Consider the following 17,371-nt stretch of genomic DNA (forward strand, 5'->3'; position numbering starts at 1 on the left):
TCTTTGTTGCCATTTAAGGGTATAAACCCCTTTAAAAAGGCAGCGATTCAGAGGTGGCTAAGAACGATTGTGAACCCAAGTTCTGAGTGGTGTCAGAAGGCTGGATAAAGCAAGCCTACTGCATCTCCGCTATGTGAAGTGTGCTAATGGTTGGTTTAAAAAATCATTACACTATTAGATTACAGGGCAAAGGTTAGAGAGTAAGTGGTAATTCCAGCTCAAGATGGTATTAAAAATTCTGTGAACGGGGGTTATGATAGGGGAGGGATAGTTTTCTCAGGTGAAGAAGAATATGATGATAGGTCCATTTTCATGAGACCCACTTGACCCTGTATGTGATCAAGCTAATTATCTGACAGGCTGAAAGCGGAGTATGGGAAGCTACTAAATAAATGACGCTACTGAGAGAGGTTTTACTTTCTCTGGTCAAGTAGGTGAAACTGATTAAGAAAGAGAGTGAGTTATTCAGGATTTTCTCACCATGGAGTTGCTAAGGTAAGATGCAACTAAGAGAGTCAGGTTTCCCATCTTTCTGCATTGCTACATAGTTTTGCTGTAATGTTGCTAATGAAGCATGCCTGTCCAAAATTACTAAAGAAGCCACAAGGTGCTGGAGAAAAATATTTCAAAATGATTGAAGCATCTTGTGCATTTTCTCAGCCCATTTTTACATGCTTGGAATGCTTTTATCCTTCAGTAGCATGTGCACAGCCTTTATAATTAGATCTTCACCATTATTGCATAAAGGTTTGGTATTCTCTGAATAGCACAGCTCATTCGGATGATCTCTTCCTTGCTTACAGTTTCACTGTTGCTTTCTATTGTTTCTCTCTCCCTCTCCTAGTTGTGTTACACACTAGTTCTGTGCTCTTGGAAGGTCCTTGACCTCTCTGAATTTGTTTCTTCATCTGCATCACTGAGGGTAATAAGACTTTATGGGGTCATTGTATGGATTAAATGAAATGATATTCTCTATATGAAAAGGCTTATCATACAGCCTTTGCACATAGAAGGTTCTCTATAAAAAATAAACTCCATTCCTCACTGAATACACACACAGTGACTATGGGCAGTCATATGAAGAGGCTAGAATAAACTGATTCATAAAGGACACCACTTAAATTTAATTCAGTTTCTCCTACATAACTCAAGACATCATTAAACAAATGATGCTTATATTTTTCTGCTTTCTCAGCTCTGTGACTATATTGACAGGGTTCTACCATGTATTAGCATGTTTGTCTGTGTAAGTAAGTATAAATAGAAGAAGAATCACAATTGAGAATAGGTTTAAACATTAGGAAGACAAAGATTTTGAGAGACAAGTAAAACGTTATCAGGGTGCACTGCCCCTTTCCATTCCAAAGAAAGGATTAGATAGGGAAGGTTCCAAATTGCAATGTTTGCTAAGAATTGCGTTAGCTGATCAGTTTAGGAAGAAATCAGCAGTAAATATACTGATCAAAAGATATTCTGGAGATGAAATCTTTTGCCTTTTAATATCCAAACAACTCTTCGCAATGTCACATCCAAAGGTCTGTTCTGAATGGAAAAGGCTAGTCCAGGTTAAGAGAAAGGGAGAGTGCTTCTTTTGAGAAATTATTCAGTAAAGCCTACCTTTTGCCAACAGCCAGGCATGGGTAAGCCATCTGGCCCCTGTTTTAAAGAGAAGAAAAAGAATTCCTCAGGCTCCATAAGAGTGATTAAACTTCATAATTCACATGCTCAGAGGCTTAAAAATAAATTTCTACCCATTAGTGGCTTTGGTCATGGGCATCTTTTACTAATTAGCAACTCCCAATATATTACCCAGTGTTAGGTAAAATAAAGAAAATTCAAATGTTTTCCAGAGTGAGTACACATTTTGAAAACACATAAAGTATAGAAAATGTTATGCCTAATTTTGAAAAAGTAATTTACAAAGCATAGTGCTCTATTCATATCTATATTTTTAGATAATAAATCTATACTCAATTTCATTAAAACAGGTCTCGCTGGTATCTCTATTAAGTAAACCGAAATAACTTATCTTCCTGGTCACTATTAGACTATGGCTGAATTCATGATAATGATGAATAATCAATGATAAACCATTTCTATCTGAAGTTTGTAGCTCTTCACATGCCAGTATTTTTCACTTTTCTATATTGAAAGTAAATACAGTAGAACATACTCAATTGAATTAGAAGACAAGCAGCCTATCTATATTTTTATGATAAAATATTATCTGGAACATTCATCGATTTCTCTATTTAAATTATTCAGAAGTTAACAAATTCTGAATAAAATAAGAGGTTCCTAAGTGTGGCAAAATGTATTTTAAAGTGTATGCATTCTTCAGATACAAATGATACAAATAAGGCAGGAAGAGTTGGTACATCAAGAGGGCATGCTTCTACTTTTCCCCCGACAAAATGATCATAAAATATGATTTATCATCAATACCAAGCAAACAAAGAACTAGGAACTTCATATTGAGATTTTCTAACTATAATCACTGACTGCTTAATTTTTAAAAATATAAATACAATCTCTTAAAGAGAAATATAAATTTATCTTTAAAGAATCATGCTTATACCTGAAGAATAATATAAGAACATGCAGACCAGTATAACCATCAATGCAAACATTAAAATTTTTATTTATACCTCAGAAAATATGAATATACTTTCATTTTAAATGTAAAAAAAAAGAACACTTTTGAAAAGCTTCATAAAATATTTGGGAAAAACTGGTAATGCCAGATTGGTACAAGGAGAAGGTTCAACCAGCAGAATTTTAGATTTTAGTATCAGGAGGATTTTGAGTTCATGCCAATGGAGATAAGGGAGTTTGGTCTACTTTAGGAAAGTGAGTTTCAAAAGGAGAGACCATTAAATTGAAAAGGTTATGTGACAAAGAAGAGGGTTGGGGCTGCAGACTCTTATCATCTTTAGAAGCTCAGAGAAGTTTGGTCCTCTTCTCTGTGGTCTCTTAAAGCATTCTCTTGAATTGGTTAACACTTGACAACAGAAGCTGAATTCCGTAGGTTGGGCCTTATTTACAGCCTGATAGAAATATAGCGAAAAAGGCAGAAATACCTTTATTTGTTTTAGAGAAAAAGAAAAAAAGTCAAACTTAGGTGGAAAACCAAAAGCTATGGTCCAGCAGTGTCTTTGCATCAAATATTTTCATATAATTTTACTGTAATCTTTAAATATTTATGGAAAAAATTAATATTCCAAAGAACACAAAAAAGGTGGTCATGTCAGTTGTGAGAACAACATCAGGAGATTAATTTGCATTCATTGATAGAAACGCGTGCTTGCCCTCTGACTCTGCACGGTGGCAGAAGGAGCCTGTTCATGCACATGCATGTAGTATGTTTATCATGTAAAGCTTGCCCAGAAAGCACCACTTTACACTGATAGAGATGAACATGTAATAAAGGAACTGCATGCAGGGTGGTAGGAAAGAGAAATACTGTACCAATTGGCAAGGGGCATCCAGCCCATCCAGGCCAGGCTGGCCTGGCTCCCCTTTTTCCCCCTTAACGCCACGGAATCCCTGTTTGTAAAGATTAACTGATAATGTTACTAACACAAGAAATCACTTAAGCACAAATTCTGCGAAAGAAGTAACTACAACAACAAAAGGCTGGGAGAGGAGCAACTCTGAAGGGAAAAGTAACATCCAGTGAAGTTGGACAAAGTAAAATGGAGGGAGACATATTCCTACAACAGGGGCTTGTTTGAAAACAGTGGCCTCTCTTTGGAGGGGTATGGAATAGTGCCGGTTCCTTTCGGATCTTACATTCAGGTTCCAGTTGTGCCGTGATATTTGGGGGTTAAGAAACCAGGCAGAGCTAGTGGCCAGAGATGAGATGTGGAACATATCAGGATAACTGTGATAAGTGTTTCTGGGTATCTTGAAGTCCGTGTTAAATGACCCCAATCAGAAACCCTCCTGTTACGGATCCCTCCAGCTTGCTCTTCTCCCATCTGATCCCCTCACACAAACATCTGGAGACAGTTCCAGGAGTCAGACATACCAACGGGCAGGGTGCATCTAATCCAGGAGCACCCTGTTCTCCTTTCTCCCCTTTAGGGCCCTTTTTGCCTTTCTTTCCCTTTTCCCCCTGTGGATACAAGGGTTTAAATAAAAGACAAATTTTATTTGGGGGGAAATAATGGTAATTCAAAAGATGGTTTAGGTAAGAAAATTCTGGAAGGGCATTTACCACTGTTTTCTGATTTAGGTAAGGCATGATATTATAAAAGCTAATACTTTCAGAGTGACAATGGATTCTGGGCAGGGGCATGTGGGATTTTATTTAAGATACTCAACAAGACAGAAGGAGGCTTAAAAGCTGATACATCAGAAGTGCTAACTTAGACCACAATGTCACAGTCATGAATTAGGTGTCTGAGTCACAGATCCTGTGAGGATGACAGGTATCAAAAGCATTGAAGCCAGCCAGTGGCAGATGAAGTTCAGGGAAATAATGGATACTTCACTCAATTTTCAATACCTGTCACCTTTCTTTTTTCTAATCCTGTAACAGATGAAAGCTGCATTGAACCAGAGGAAAAGGAAAGAATGTTAACAGTGTCTAGTTCTTTGAAATGTATCCAACTTTATGATTGATATTACTTGTGTAACTCTCATTCAAAAATATTCAATGTCTTAAAATATGCTATTTCTTTTAATATTTTTTATATCCTTTTGTTACAGCAAAACATTTTTTTAAAAGAAACTAAAAGCAAATACTTTCCTTATTAAGTCAGGTAACAAATGTTAAAAGTGCTAATAGTTTGCAGCAATGCCAACTGGAGAAACCGACTTATTTATAAACCTAGGGATCTTCTTTAATTCACTCTCTTACTGATCTCATGCCATGTATTTACAATGGTAAATGAGTTTCCAGCTTACTCATAATGTGACAAAAGCCAAAAAAAAAAAAAAAAAAAAATCTGTTCAGGAGAGGAAAAGCAGCTTGGACTCAGTAAAATGAGGTAGGCAGGATAATTACATAGTGGGAATGTAGATATGGAAATTAGTATTTAGGAATCAAGGTAAAGGTTGTGGGAAATCTGCATGGATCATAGGGCCAGAGGAATTAAGGAAAGGAGGCAAAAGGAGGAGAAGGAAGGAATGCACCTCAGCTGTTTTATATTAACATCAATATCTCTGCATATTTATAGACAGGGAGTTAGTGCCGTGCAGAATTCAAAATGCTATACAATACATACTTAAAAAAATGTATTCATTCTGCAATCAGGATGGGAGTTACAATAAAACTGAATAATCTCTGAAGCAAAGCAACATGAATATTGAAAGGTGAAAAGAGATACACAGAAATATATGAGATGTGCATTCAAATTAATACATTCATTCTGACAGCATGAGCAAAAGCTCTTCATTTATCTCCTGTGTGCCAAAAAGATTGCATCAGAAGGCTCAGAATCAAAAACACTTGGATTTCTTGAATATGGGGCAAAGAGACATTCTCTGTGGCTTAGTTGATCATGATCAAAGACAATGATGACCCCAGAAGCCAGGGTGAAATGAGAGCAGTTGTGATAGGAAGTAAGATGGGAGGAACATTCAGAAGTAAGTTGGTCACTCACTCAAGATGGATCAACATCCATCCTTAATAAATCACTTCAGTACCATGAGATAAAACTGATGGAAACTCATTTGGGTGAGCTTTTCCCTCCCAGAGGGCAGTGGACTCTTCTTCACATAGGTGTGTCTGAGACCGGTGTGTTGGGTATTATTACTTTGGAATTCAATTCATTATTTGATTGGTAAATCAACTCAGATTAACCACTCAACAGAAAAATGTTGTCATATGAATGTTACTGTGCCAGACTATAGGAATCATTTTTCAGTAATATTTTAGTGAGCCTCAAGCTTTACGGAAAAGAAACACTACAGTATGAAGAATAACGTGCCAATGTTATTATTAGTCAGCATTGTTTTGTAACATGTACTGATTCCCCATGCAATACAAAACCATGTCATTGTGGGTATGAGTACATGAGAGTTCTTGATAACTTTTATTTCCCATGTCAAATAATTATATACATGAATTATTCTCATTTAGAATCAATTTTTGTAAATTTAAAACTTCTAATCATGGAAGCTGAACATGGAAATATTTTGTATGGGTGATTAACATTATTCTGAGGATCAAGTTTCTAGCTTTTATGCTTTCCTATGCTGTAATGCTGGTAATTTCTTTCTCGTAAACATGAGTATCCTCCTAATGGTATTTTATTTTATTTTTTTTTGAGACAGGGTCTCACTCTTGTTGCCCAGGCTGGAGTGCAATGGCATGATCTTGGCTCACTGCAACCTCCGCCTCCGGGGTTCAAGCGATTCTCCTGCCTCAGCCTCCCAACTAGCTGGGATTATAGGCACCCACCACCACCCCCAGCTAATTTTTGTATTTTTAGTAGAGACAGGGTTTTGTCATGTTAGCCAGGCTGGTCTCAAACTCCTGACCTCAAGTGATCCACCCGTCTCAGCCTCCTAAAGTGTTGGGATTACAGGAGTGAGCCACCGCGCCCGGCAGTAATATGTTTTTGCGTGATTAAGATTTTAGACTCATATAACCATTAGGTAAATATAAAATGCATACATATATATATATATATATATATATATATATATATATATATATATATATGTTTTTGAGTTTTTTTAGAGCCAGAGTTTTGTTCTGTCACCCAGGCTAAAGTACAGTGGTGTGAGCATAGCTCACTACAGCCTCGAACTCTTGAGTTCAAGTGATCTTCCCACCTCAGCTTCTGGAGTACCTGGGACTACAGGTACACACCACCATGCCCCACCATATTTTTTTATTTTTTAGCAGAGCTGGGAGTCTCACTAGAGATGGGTTGCCCAGGCTAGTGTTAAACTCTATGCCTTAAGCAGTTCTCCTACCTTGGACTCTCAAAGCACTGGGATTATAGGCATGAACCACTGCACCCAGCCACATATCATCTTTAAAAGACACTCATCTTGGGCTGAAAGCTTATATGCACAATTTATCTCAAAACACATATATTTTATAGTCAGAATTTATAATTCAGAATAAAAGAATTTTTTATACCTCAGTTTTCTTGTTTGTGAAGTGGGGAAAATAATGCCAACTTCGGGGGTTGTTATGAGGATTAAAAGACTTATCATATGTAAAGCCCTTGGGAAAGCACATAATGCTCAGTAAATGTGATGATACTGGTGATGATGACGGGGCTTTCAGATAACCACTTACGCGGGCTGTCTTACCAACGGGTGGGGGGAAAGTCTAAGCAATGCTTAAGGCCTAAAACTTACACCACAAGCTTAATAATCTTCTTTCTTTGACAACTCTCATTTAGCCTTGCTTGTCAACAGCTATGAAGGTCACTGTCCAAGAGACTTGATAGGGTTAAAGAGAGCAGGGACAAATTAACCTGAGAAATATAACAGGTTTAAATTTGTACTGTGAAATATAGTTTCAGCCACTTTAAGATTTTCACTATTCTATTGAGGGATTGAGTTTTTGATGGCTTCTTTTGTTGTGTCCAACGTAAAAAATTCTCCTTAGATCTACTACCAGGTAAAAGACCCAAGCAAAATACTGAGAAAGGAGTGGTGGGGGAAGAGAGAGAGAGAGAGAAGGATGGAGGGAGGGAGGGAAGGAGAGAAAAGAAACAGAGGAGAGGAAAGGAGGGAAGGGAGGAGAAAAGAACAAAGGAGAAGAAAGGAAAAAATGGCTTTTAAAATCCATAATCCAAACTTTTCTTTTCAAGTCACAAAACCATATTGCCTGATATTGGCTCCTAAAGACCATGGAGCTGCTGGTTCAGAGATAGAACTTCAAAATCAACCTCATAAAATACACCAATATCTCCGTTTTAAAAATCCCTGTTGCTCTGAACCTGAAAGTGGCAAGTCCTAGTCCTGCGTAGTGAACTTACTGTAGTTTATCAGTCACACTGCTTCTCCTCCATTTTCAAATAAAAAATATCAAGGTACAAAACATATCTCCATTTCTCTACTGGCAAGTAGTGAAGACAAGTGAGATGCTGGCTTTGCAGGGTTCAATGAGCTCTGCCAAATACCATTGCAGATTTGTGCCATTTAATTTTACTTTTTAAAATAATTTTTTTCAAAAATCCTTTACTTTTCAATAAATTGGTGTCAGGTGGTTGAAAAACTGTAGCTTGAATATCTGGGGATAATAATTTTTTCTTCTATGCCAGGCAGTGCCCTTACTCTGGCAGCACAGACTTCTTCATTCCTCTCTGAAGACCTGATTCCTTAAATCAGGCATCAGTATGTTTTTGGAGCACAGGATAGAAAAAGATTAAGTGTCAAATGGAATCACACAAGCTGAACAGCAAAGCAGACAGCAGGAGAAGAATCAAACAAGGTATATGCTGGGATGGAGAGGTTACCTTTTCTCCCTTTTCTCCTAGATCGCCCTTCTCACCCCGTGGACCAGGGAAGCCCTGTAAGATAAAAAGCAAACCAAAAAGATCTATTGGTGTAATAGTGGCAAAATCATCTAGAAACAAATATTTTAGGATTTTACATTTCTGAACTTAAATATAACACAAAATGGCTCACCAGTCTTAAGACTGGTGAGATAATAAAGCAGTGCTTAGAAATGTAAGTTTTCTAATGTCTCAATTATCTATACACAACAGGTTGCTTGCTTTTTCTTTTAAGACATAGAGAGTAGAAAGAATATCAGGATACTAGTTTGAATTCTTGGAAGTTCACTGATTTGTGCAGATTTGGGCAAATCACTTACCTCTCTGCACTTTAGTCCCTTGACTGTAAAATGGGGTTAATGATATCCACCAGACAGCTGTTGTGAATGTTAAATGTGGTGATGCACTACAAAGTACCAGAATGATGCCTGCCCATAACAGGTGCTCATAAACAGTAACTAGTATTTGTATTACTTTTGGTATTCTCATTATTCATGTAATACAGGATGAGCAGTGATTGTGTCTAGAGGCATTTGCTTTTGACATTCTCTATTTTCACAGAAACATATTAGCATAAGATATATAGGGACTAAATGCTAAAGGAAAAAAATACTGCCTAACTGCTTTGAGGAAAAAAACATATCATTCTGTAAGGATAGCATGTGAGAAGTATGTTGATTTTATGCATATTTTTCATAAATAGGTCATACTGATGTTAAGAGTATCCTCAACTTGGGAAAGTATTTTGAAGTGCCACTATCCACTACTAGTTATTAATTTTATACAAGATAATTGTGGTTTTTTGCTTTTCTGTTTTATCTCATGCAAACACTACTGTATATTGCTGTTTACATGCACAGCAATATATGTTCTATACATACCTATATGCACAGAAAATAAGTATTCTTTTTGTTATTGATGATGGAGACCATCAACATCTATTATAATAGGATGATGTTTATTGTACTTATTACTTACATCAAGACCAGGCTCTCCATCTTTCCCCTGCCAAAGAACCATAGTAGCTACATTAGTGTTTCTAAGTTTTATGAATAGATTATAGATTTATTTAAGGCTGTCTGAACATGCAACACTAGTACTAGAACAACTACTTCAGAAATGTGAAAAAGATTCTCATTTGGATTAGTGACTGTTAGTGTTGCAGTTAAGTGTCATGAAAATTTTATATGATATATTGGGTTAAAGAGACTAATATTCTGCTGGTGTTTAAGGCTTGGTAGCTAAGTTATCAGTCCAGGAGTTACACTGAAAGCAAAAATACTGTTTAGTTGATTAGTGACTGTTAGTGTTAAAGTTAAGGGTCATGAAAATTTTATATGATATATTGGGTTAAATAGACTAATATTCTGCTGGTGTTTAAACCTTAGTATCTAAGTTACCAGTCCAGGAGTTAAGTTAAAAGCAAAAATACTGTTTAGTTGAATTAAAAACATACCAGCACTAATAGAGGATATGAATCAATGCTACTTTAATTCGATAACTTAGTAGTTAGCTCACAAATGAGTAAAGAATGTAGAAATACAGTTTTAATTTGGCTAGATGTGCATACCATGTACGAAGGGTGTGAAGATTGCAACTGAAAAGCTGTCTTTAAGTAAGCTTTGTAAATGAATAATCCCCAAATATTTTTTTAAAAGTCGTAAGACTGTTAGGCAAGAATGATAAATTCACTCCCATGGTGCAGATTATCATGGTGATGACCCTATTGTGTCATAGTATGAATCCATCCAAAGTTCACGAAAGGCTACTTTGATTCCATCAATTAGATTTTGAAACCTATTTCAAAATCAGCATCTTTTTTTTTTTTTTTTTAGCACTGAGGTAATCATGGACTATGTTTGTTATTTCAATTCATAAAAAGCATGTAGGAGATATGGAAAGGTTAAAACCCTTAATGCAACATACGCTTCTACTGTCATCCTACCCTATCTTAATGAATCAATTATAATCATTCCCAAGATGATATTTTTAAAGCAAATCAGAGGTCTCAATATGAATTCTGTGTAATTAAGAATTTTCAGGCCAGGCGCAGTGTCTCATGCCTATAAATCGAGCACTTTGAGAGGCCGAGAAGGGCAGATCACTTGAGGTCAGGAGTTTGAGACCAGCCTGGCCAACATAGTGAAACCCCATCTCTACTAAAAATACAAAAATTAGCTGGGCGTGGTGGCACACATCTGTAATCCCAGCTACTCGGGAGGCTGAGGCAGGAGAATCGCTTGAACCTGGGAGGTGGAGGTCGCAGTGAGCCAAGATCATGCCACTGCACTCCAGCCTGGGCAAAAGAGCAAGACTCCATCTCAAATAATAATAATAATAATTATTATTATTATTATTTTCAGAAGACAGAACATTATCAATGTTCTATGTTCTGAAGATCATTTGTCATCATAGTAATTTAGAAAGTCAGAAACATCAAGTCGTCATAAATATCAATGTAATTTGGGGAATACTTTTTACTAGCAAGAGTCATTTTAGTAAATAGTCTATAGGAACAGATAAAGTCTGAAGAAGGCTGTTTTCAATGAAGCTTCTACAGCCATTTTTGGATCCAGTGACCTTCCAAGGAAGTACCAGTTATGAGTATCCAGTCAGATGACGTAGGGAGGGCATCTTCTGACAGGATCCTGTTCTCGGGTTAATAGTTTATTCTAGAGACAGACTCTGATCCTGTCAATCTCGTGAAGTGCCTGGATATGTGTCTGTACATGATAAGAGGGTGAGATACTGAATATGACCTATTTGTGAAGGACATGGAATTACTGGATTTATAGGTAATGAGTGGATTGCTGTTTCTTCTCTAACATTAGTCTGCCACAAGGGAAGGGTTAACCGTGTCAGTGACTGGTCATCTATGCATGCGGAAGGTGGGGATGTGCATGTGACCGGGAACTCACAGGCAGCCCATAGGGCCCTCTTGGTCCAGGCTCTCCCATAGCTCCTTTTTCACCCTAAAATGAAAAGTAGAAAGTTCAAATCATACACACACACCCACATTCACACACTTCCTCTCATGCCCTATGTCTAAAGCCTCTATTTCAAGGACCATTCTATGAAAATCTCAAAGATTTAGGCTCTTACAGAGTCACTGCCAGTGATATTTGGAAAGTAATCCACAGTAGCATCTTTTGCTAAATCACCTTTGAAAGAGGGGCAGCACAAGATTGCCGCTGGCCAGCTGTGCAAAAGCATTTGCATATCTCAGATGCTGTACTTGGGTTTTTTTTGGCATTAGTATGAAGCATTTATTTGTTACTAATTATTTTGTTAGCACCTTTAAATGTAAGAATAAAGTGCCATTCTTTTTTGAGACAGGGTCTCCCTCTTTCATCCAGGCTGGAGTGTAGTGGTATGATTACGGCTCACTGAAACCTTAAACTACTGGGCCTGAGCGATCCTCCCACCTCGACCTCCTGAGTAGCTGGGACTACAGGCAAGCACCACTATGCCCAGGTAGTTTTTAAATTATTTGTAGTGATGGAGGTCTTACTATGTTGTCCAGGCTGGTCTTGAACTCTGGGGCCTCAAGCAATCCTCCCACCTTGGACTCCCAAAGTGTTGGGATTACAGGCTTGAACCACAGTGCCTGGCCTGAAATGCCTTTTCTTCTATCAAAAAACAATTATTCAGGGAAGCCCTTCCTTGATTGCCCACTTCCTACCACCAGCTATATTTTATTTCACAGCCCTTAGACACCAGAAGATGCATAAAGTTCGTGACCTGCTTATTCTCTGCTACCCTCACTAGAATACACACATGAAGGTTCTGGGGCCTCTAGCTTTGTTGTTCCCTATAGCATCCTCATAGCTTAGAATAGTGTTAGGCACATCAGGAAGTGTTTGTTGAATGAATGAGTCAAAGCAGATCTATATAATCATGTACACAGTTTGCTTCCTTTCTGAAAAAGAGGATTTATGTATTTTTTATGTATTTTTTATTCTGAGACACAGTCTTGCTCTGTTGCCCAGGCTAGAGTATAGTGGCACAATCTCGGCTCACTGCAACCTCCACATCCCGGGTTCAAGCAATTCTCCTGCCTCAGCCTCCCGAGTAGCTGGAATTACAGGCGCCTGTCACCACGCCTGGCCAATTTTTGTATTTTTAGTAGAGACGGGGTTTCACCATGTTGGCCAGGCTGGTCTGGAAGTCCTGTCTTCAGGTGATCCACCCACCTGAGCCTCCCAAAGTGCTGGGATTACAGAGGTGAGCCACCGTGCCTGGCCTGAAAAAAAAGGGTTTAAAAACTTTCAACCCCTCTGAATGCTAGATAAGGTAGGTATATGTTATCTTCCTCACTTTCTCTCCAAGTGCTTATTTAAATAGAATAGCTTTCCCCATCTTACATGATATTCTTGAATGCTTATAAAGAATAAGTATTATTGGAGGTAATCTTGTGAATAGAATAATTGTGATGTTAAAGAAAGGGATGTTCTGTATTTCAAATGGTGTTTTCTGCTGCTGCCATCTCCAAATTGAAGTGTTTGTCAGTATTTAGTATGAAAACTTCAGGAGTAATGGTGATTTTATATAAGTAGCCAAACAGAAAATCTTATCTCCTTTTATCATACCCCTGAAGGAGTTTAAAGGTTAGCAAATCTTTTTTCTTGGCAAAACACCAGGTTCAGCTGATAACAGTGCCTGCAGAGCTACCTGATATGCCTGTGTTTCTCCAGATTCCCATGTGAGCAAATTTCAGGTCCCTGTTGGCATTTTCTTTATCTAAATTTGAGGGGTCAGTGGAACTAATTAACACTGTCACCTACAGGCAATATGGTACAGGTGAGATTACTGAAAATAAATATGATAAAAGCTTAAACTTTTTATTCATTATTACTTTATGGTTATTACTAAAGCAGAAGCAATTGCACTCAGCACAGTGGCCAGATTTTAAATGAAACATTAAACATTTTTTTAAGAAGGGAATTTTCTTAACTTGTTAAGAGACACCTATAAAAAATATCTACAGCATAGGACTTAATAGTGAAATATCAAAAACAATCCCTTTAAGAATGGAGCAAGGGATGGGTGCAGTGGCTTATGCCTGTAATACCAGCACTTTGGGAGTTCAAGGCAGGAGGATCATTTGAGGCCAGGAGTTTGAGACCAGCCTGGGGACCAAGGTAAGACCCTATCTCTAAAAAAACAACCAAACAAAGGAACTAGTAAGATGTGTGTGTGTAAGTCTGTGTCTGTCTGTCTGTCTCTCTGTCTGTCTGTCTATCTATCTATCTATCATCTATCTAATCTATCTCTCTGTGTGTGTGTGTGTGTGTGTGCGCGTGCGCATGCACGCACGTGTAGTGGGAGGTGAGGGTTTTAAGGAAAGATCCACATAAACTGGACTGTGTCTAGTTTGAAATAACTGAAAAAATTCCACAGATTAGAATGGGTCTAATTGGAAAAATCTCCATAGATTATTTTGATATAACCATTCCCTTCTCCGCTGAGAATCTTGGCTTTGTCTTATTCTTAAAACAAATATACTATGGCTTATTTGAATAAAGCTGTCACTAAAACAGGTGTCTGTGAAACTCCTCTTCTAGAACAGCCCACCCCCAATAATTACTTCAAGCTATTAACGACAATTCCATTTCTCTTGCCAGTGACTGCCTCAGAAGTGGACAGCTGACCCAGTGCTGGCAAATGAGGTGTCAGGGGCATCAGCCAGGAAGCTCTGGGGAAGCTTCCTCTCTGCTCGGGAAGAGACATGGGGGTAGTCTCTCCGTTCTCTGCTGGTGTCTCACTAGAGAGGATGCTTGGACCACTGTGCCCAGCTTGTCTATGGTCAGAAGACAAAGCCAACATGTGGAAAAGGGCTCCCAAGCAAAACCTAGAGTCCTCCTTTGAATATTTTCTTATATAAAATAATGTATTTCTTTATTGTGTAAGCCATTTTGAATTTGGGTTCTGTCACTTAGAGCCAAAAAGCATTCTAATGATTCCAGCTTGAAAGCTTTTAGGAATGAAATATTAACACAGGGATTTGAATGTGCAACTCCTTTTCCTGGATTAAGCAATTCCAAAAGTATTTTTCAACCTCTCAAGCTTAATACACTTTATAGAGTTCCAAAACCAAATGAAGAAATCAGCTAAGGTAGGGAGGATCAGGTGCTTGCAGAGTGGAATATTAATGCTGTCAGTCGTACACTTGAAAATGTTTGAATAACATTGCCTGTCAAATGCATGGTTTCTTTTAGGTTGTTCTAATTTCATTTGGGTTCTTTAATTTGCACGTCAACACTGAGGCATTATCCTAGAACACCTCCCTTTGCTGATTCTGACTTCTTTAAAATTTGAAACTTTTTCGAGAGAATCCAGATGGCGCCTCCATCAATTAACTCTGAGAATCACACTCCAGTTCAGCACTTCCAGTGAGGGGCACTTGGAGAGTACTGATATATGATCCAGTTAAGATAGTTAACATCCTGAGTAAATACAACAGTAACACTTTACACTGCACACCATTTGACTGAAACTATGCCTTCAAATTCTTAGCAATTTCATTTGCTCTTCTGGTTAATTCTGCTCCAGCACTGAGACCTGATACTCTTGTGACATTGTGGAGCTATCGGAAGTAGCAGCTGATTTACCACATGGTAAACCCTCTTGAGCCCCAGGGCATTCTGCCAAAAGACTGCCTGAGATTTGCTGCTCCATTTTTAGTACATGGGCTGGGTTTCTTCATACAATGCTTGAAAGCCAATATGCGTCAGCAGCGTTGAGGCTTTTTAGCTTTTAAATATTTTTAATTAAGATGGTCTTCAGAAGTCATTGGTTTGATCTTAGAAATATGACAATTGCACATTCAGATTATACGTTCCCTTAGAACTCATCTCTTTCTACAAGCATTCTTGGATAAAGCCGATCTTCATCACTGTACAGCTTGTACTATTTGTATTATTTTGGCCTCATTCTCTGGTTATTTCCTGCATGCCTTTTTTCTTTCTCTGCAATTAGATTGTAAACTCTTCTAGGTCAAGAAGAATAGCTGCTTTTTTTTTGCAGCATTCAGTATATATTAATAAATATTGATAAAAATATTAATAAAAGACGGGGAGATAATTAATCAATTATAATGGTATTTATTATTCAATGTACTGAAGCAAATGAGCAAAATAGGCTTTGCCTAAGTGGGAGGAGAGTGTTTCCATCTCACACTAGCAGTGATACCATGCTTTGCACATCGTAGCATTTGGTAAATATTTCCCAAATGAATGAGATCACTCTACAGAACACAGAATTATAGAGTTGGAAGGTATGTTAAAGAAATGACTACTGGCCCTCTTTTTTTAAAGCAAATTATCCCAGACTGATGAAATCTATCTAGTTTTTAAAAGACCACAAACTTGCACAGTGAATCATTCCAACATTTTGAAGCCCTCACTATTAAAATACTTTCTTTATATCCTGTCCTGGATGGTAGGGAAATTGATGACATAATTTCACTCAGACACACAAAAATACTTCTAAGATTTCCAAGGTGAGGAAAAGAAATAGTGGGAGAAAAAGAGAAAGAGAGAGAGAGCCCGAGAGAGCGCGAGCATGAGAGGGAGAAGAGAGAAGCAAGTTTCAGGTAGATGACCATTTATCTTCCATTCTGAATGTCTTTTTATTTTTTCCCCAAAAGATATGGAAACGTGGCCTAGCAATAGAGAGGTTAGTGAAAGGTTTTTGTTTTATAATGCACTGAAATTATTTCCTTATGGTTAAAGAAAAGCAGCCTATCCTTTAGCTTTAAAAAAGGGGAGCATGTGTAACTGTGCAGAAAAGAATACTTAGGTTTCATTATTTCCTTTGGAAAAAAGTTATAAGCTACTCTGAATGAGTACAGTAGCTTTATATAAAAGATTATCAACCAGAATACATACTCCTGGAAATGTTAGGTCCATTGACTTCAACTTTCTGGATGAAGGCCAAATGAAAATATCTTCCTTATGGGTGAAGGAAGAATCATCTGAGCTATTTATTCTAGCTATGTAAATGTATGTGTTGTTTTTATTAAGGCAGCCATGTTCTATTTTATGCTCTGTGGTTTTCTTCTCTCAATATTAGGACTCTGAATAGAACTTAGGATGGTATCTCTTTTTATTTAATATTAGATAGCCCTTTATTTCTTCTGAAAAATGAACAGTTCAACTAATATGGAAAAGCCATGCTCTGTGTTTTCTTTAGTACAAGCTTCATAACCTCAGCAACAACTTACTCTTTCTCCTTTGGGACCTGCAGGGCCATGGGGTCCCATAGGACCATCTGTTCCCTAAAAAAAAAAAAAAGATAATATGAGATATATCACAAGGGCTGCAGGAATAGCAGTTATAATTTATCCTGAATTTTTCCTAGGTGAATGGTGCCTAAGAATACCAGTAAGACAACTCATCTCCTTTCAAAGTGCTTCATGCTTGATTATTTCTGGCCAGCGGTTTTCAAGAAACTCATGCAAAAAGGATGAATTATATAACTGCATGTTTCAATGAAAGGTACACACAAAAAGCTGCATATCATATTTAATTATATCTTTTTCCTCTGACTAAATAAAGCATCATTGGCCGGGTGCAGTAGCTCAAGCCTGTAATCCCAGCACTTTGGGAGGCTGAGGTGGGTGGATCATCTGAGGTCAGGAGTTTGAGGCCAGCCAGCCTGGCCAACATGGTGAAACCTCGTCTCTATTAAAAACACAAAAATTAACTGGGCATGGTGGTGGGCACCTGTATTCCCCTACTCAGGAGGCTGAGATGGTAGTGAGCCAAGATCGTGCCACTGCACTCCAGCCTGGGCAACAGGGCGAGACTCGGTGTCAAAAAATAATAAATAAATAAATAAATAGAGCATCTTCACTTTGCCCCATAATCCTAAGAAGAAAAATGTAATTGTTTTTCCTTCCT

General features: G+C 37.8%; 1 protein-coding gene across 2 annotated transcripts in view; it reads right to left on the reverse strand.

Annotated features, from left to right (window-relative positions):
• COL25A1 (collagen type XXV alpha 1 chain) overlaps positions 1 to 17,371 on the reverse strand; it is a 506,768-nt gene that overhangs the window by 5,004 nt on the left and 484,393 nt on the right. The window contains exons 32-37 of one of the 2 annotated variants that reach the window (XM_025385780.1): positions 16,693 to 16,746; positions 11,387 to 11,440; positions 9,447 to 9,473; positions 8,430 to 8,483; positions 3,469 to 3,546; positions 1,618 to 1,656 (exon numbers count right to left, since the gene is read on the reverse strand). In XM_025385780.1, the coding sequence (XP_025241565.1) occupies positions 1,618 to 1,656; positions 3,469 to 3,546; positions 8,430 to 8,483; positions 9,447 to 9,473; positions 11,387 to 11,440; positions 16,693 to 16,746 (306 nt within the window). Of the gene's footprint in view, positions 1 to 1,617; positions 1,657 to 3,468; positions 3,547 to 8,134; positions 8,484 to 9,446; positions 9,474 to 11,386; positions 11,441 to 16,692; positions 16,747 to 17,371 lie in introns of those variants that run through there. The other variant, XM_025385781.1, reaches the window with a different exon arrangement.

The sequence above is a fragment of the Theropithecus gelada genome, chromosome 5 (assembly GCF_003255815.1).
Source record: "Theropithecus gelada isolate Dixy chromosome 5, Tgel_1.0, whole genome shotgun sequence".
NCBI lineage: Eukaryota > Metazoa > Chordata > Mammalia > Primates > Cercopithecidae > Theropithecus > Theropithecus gelada.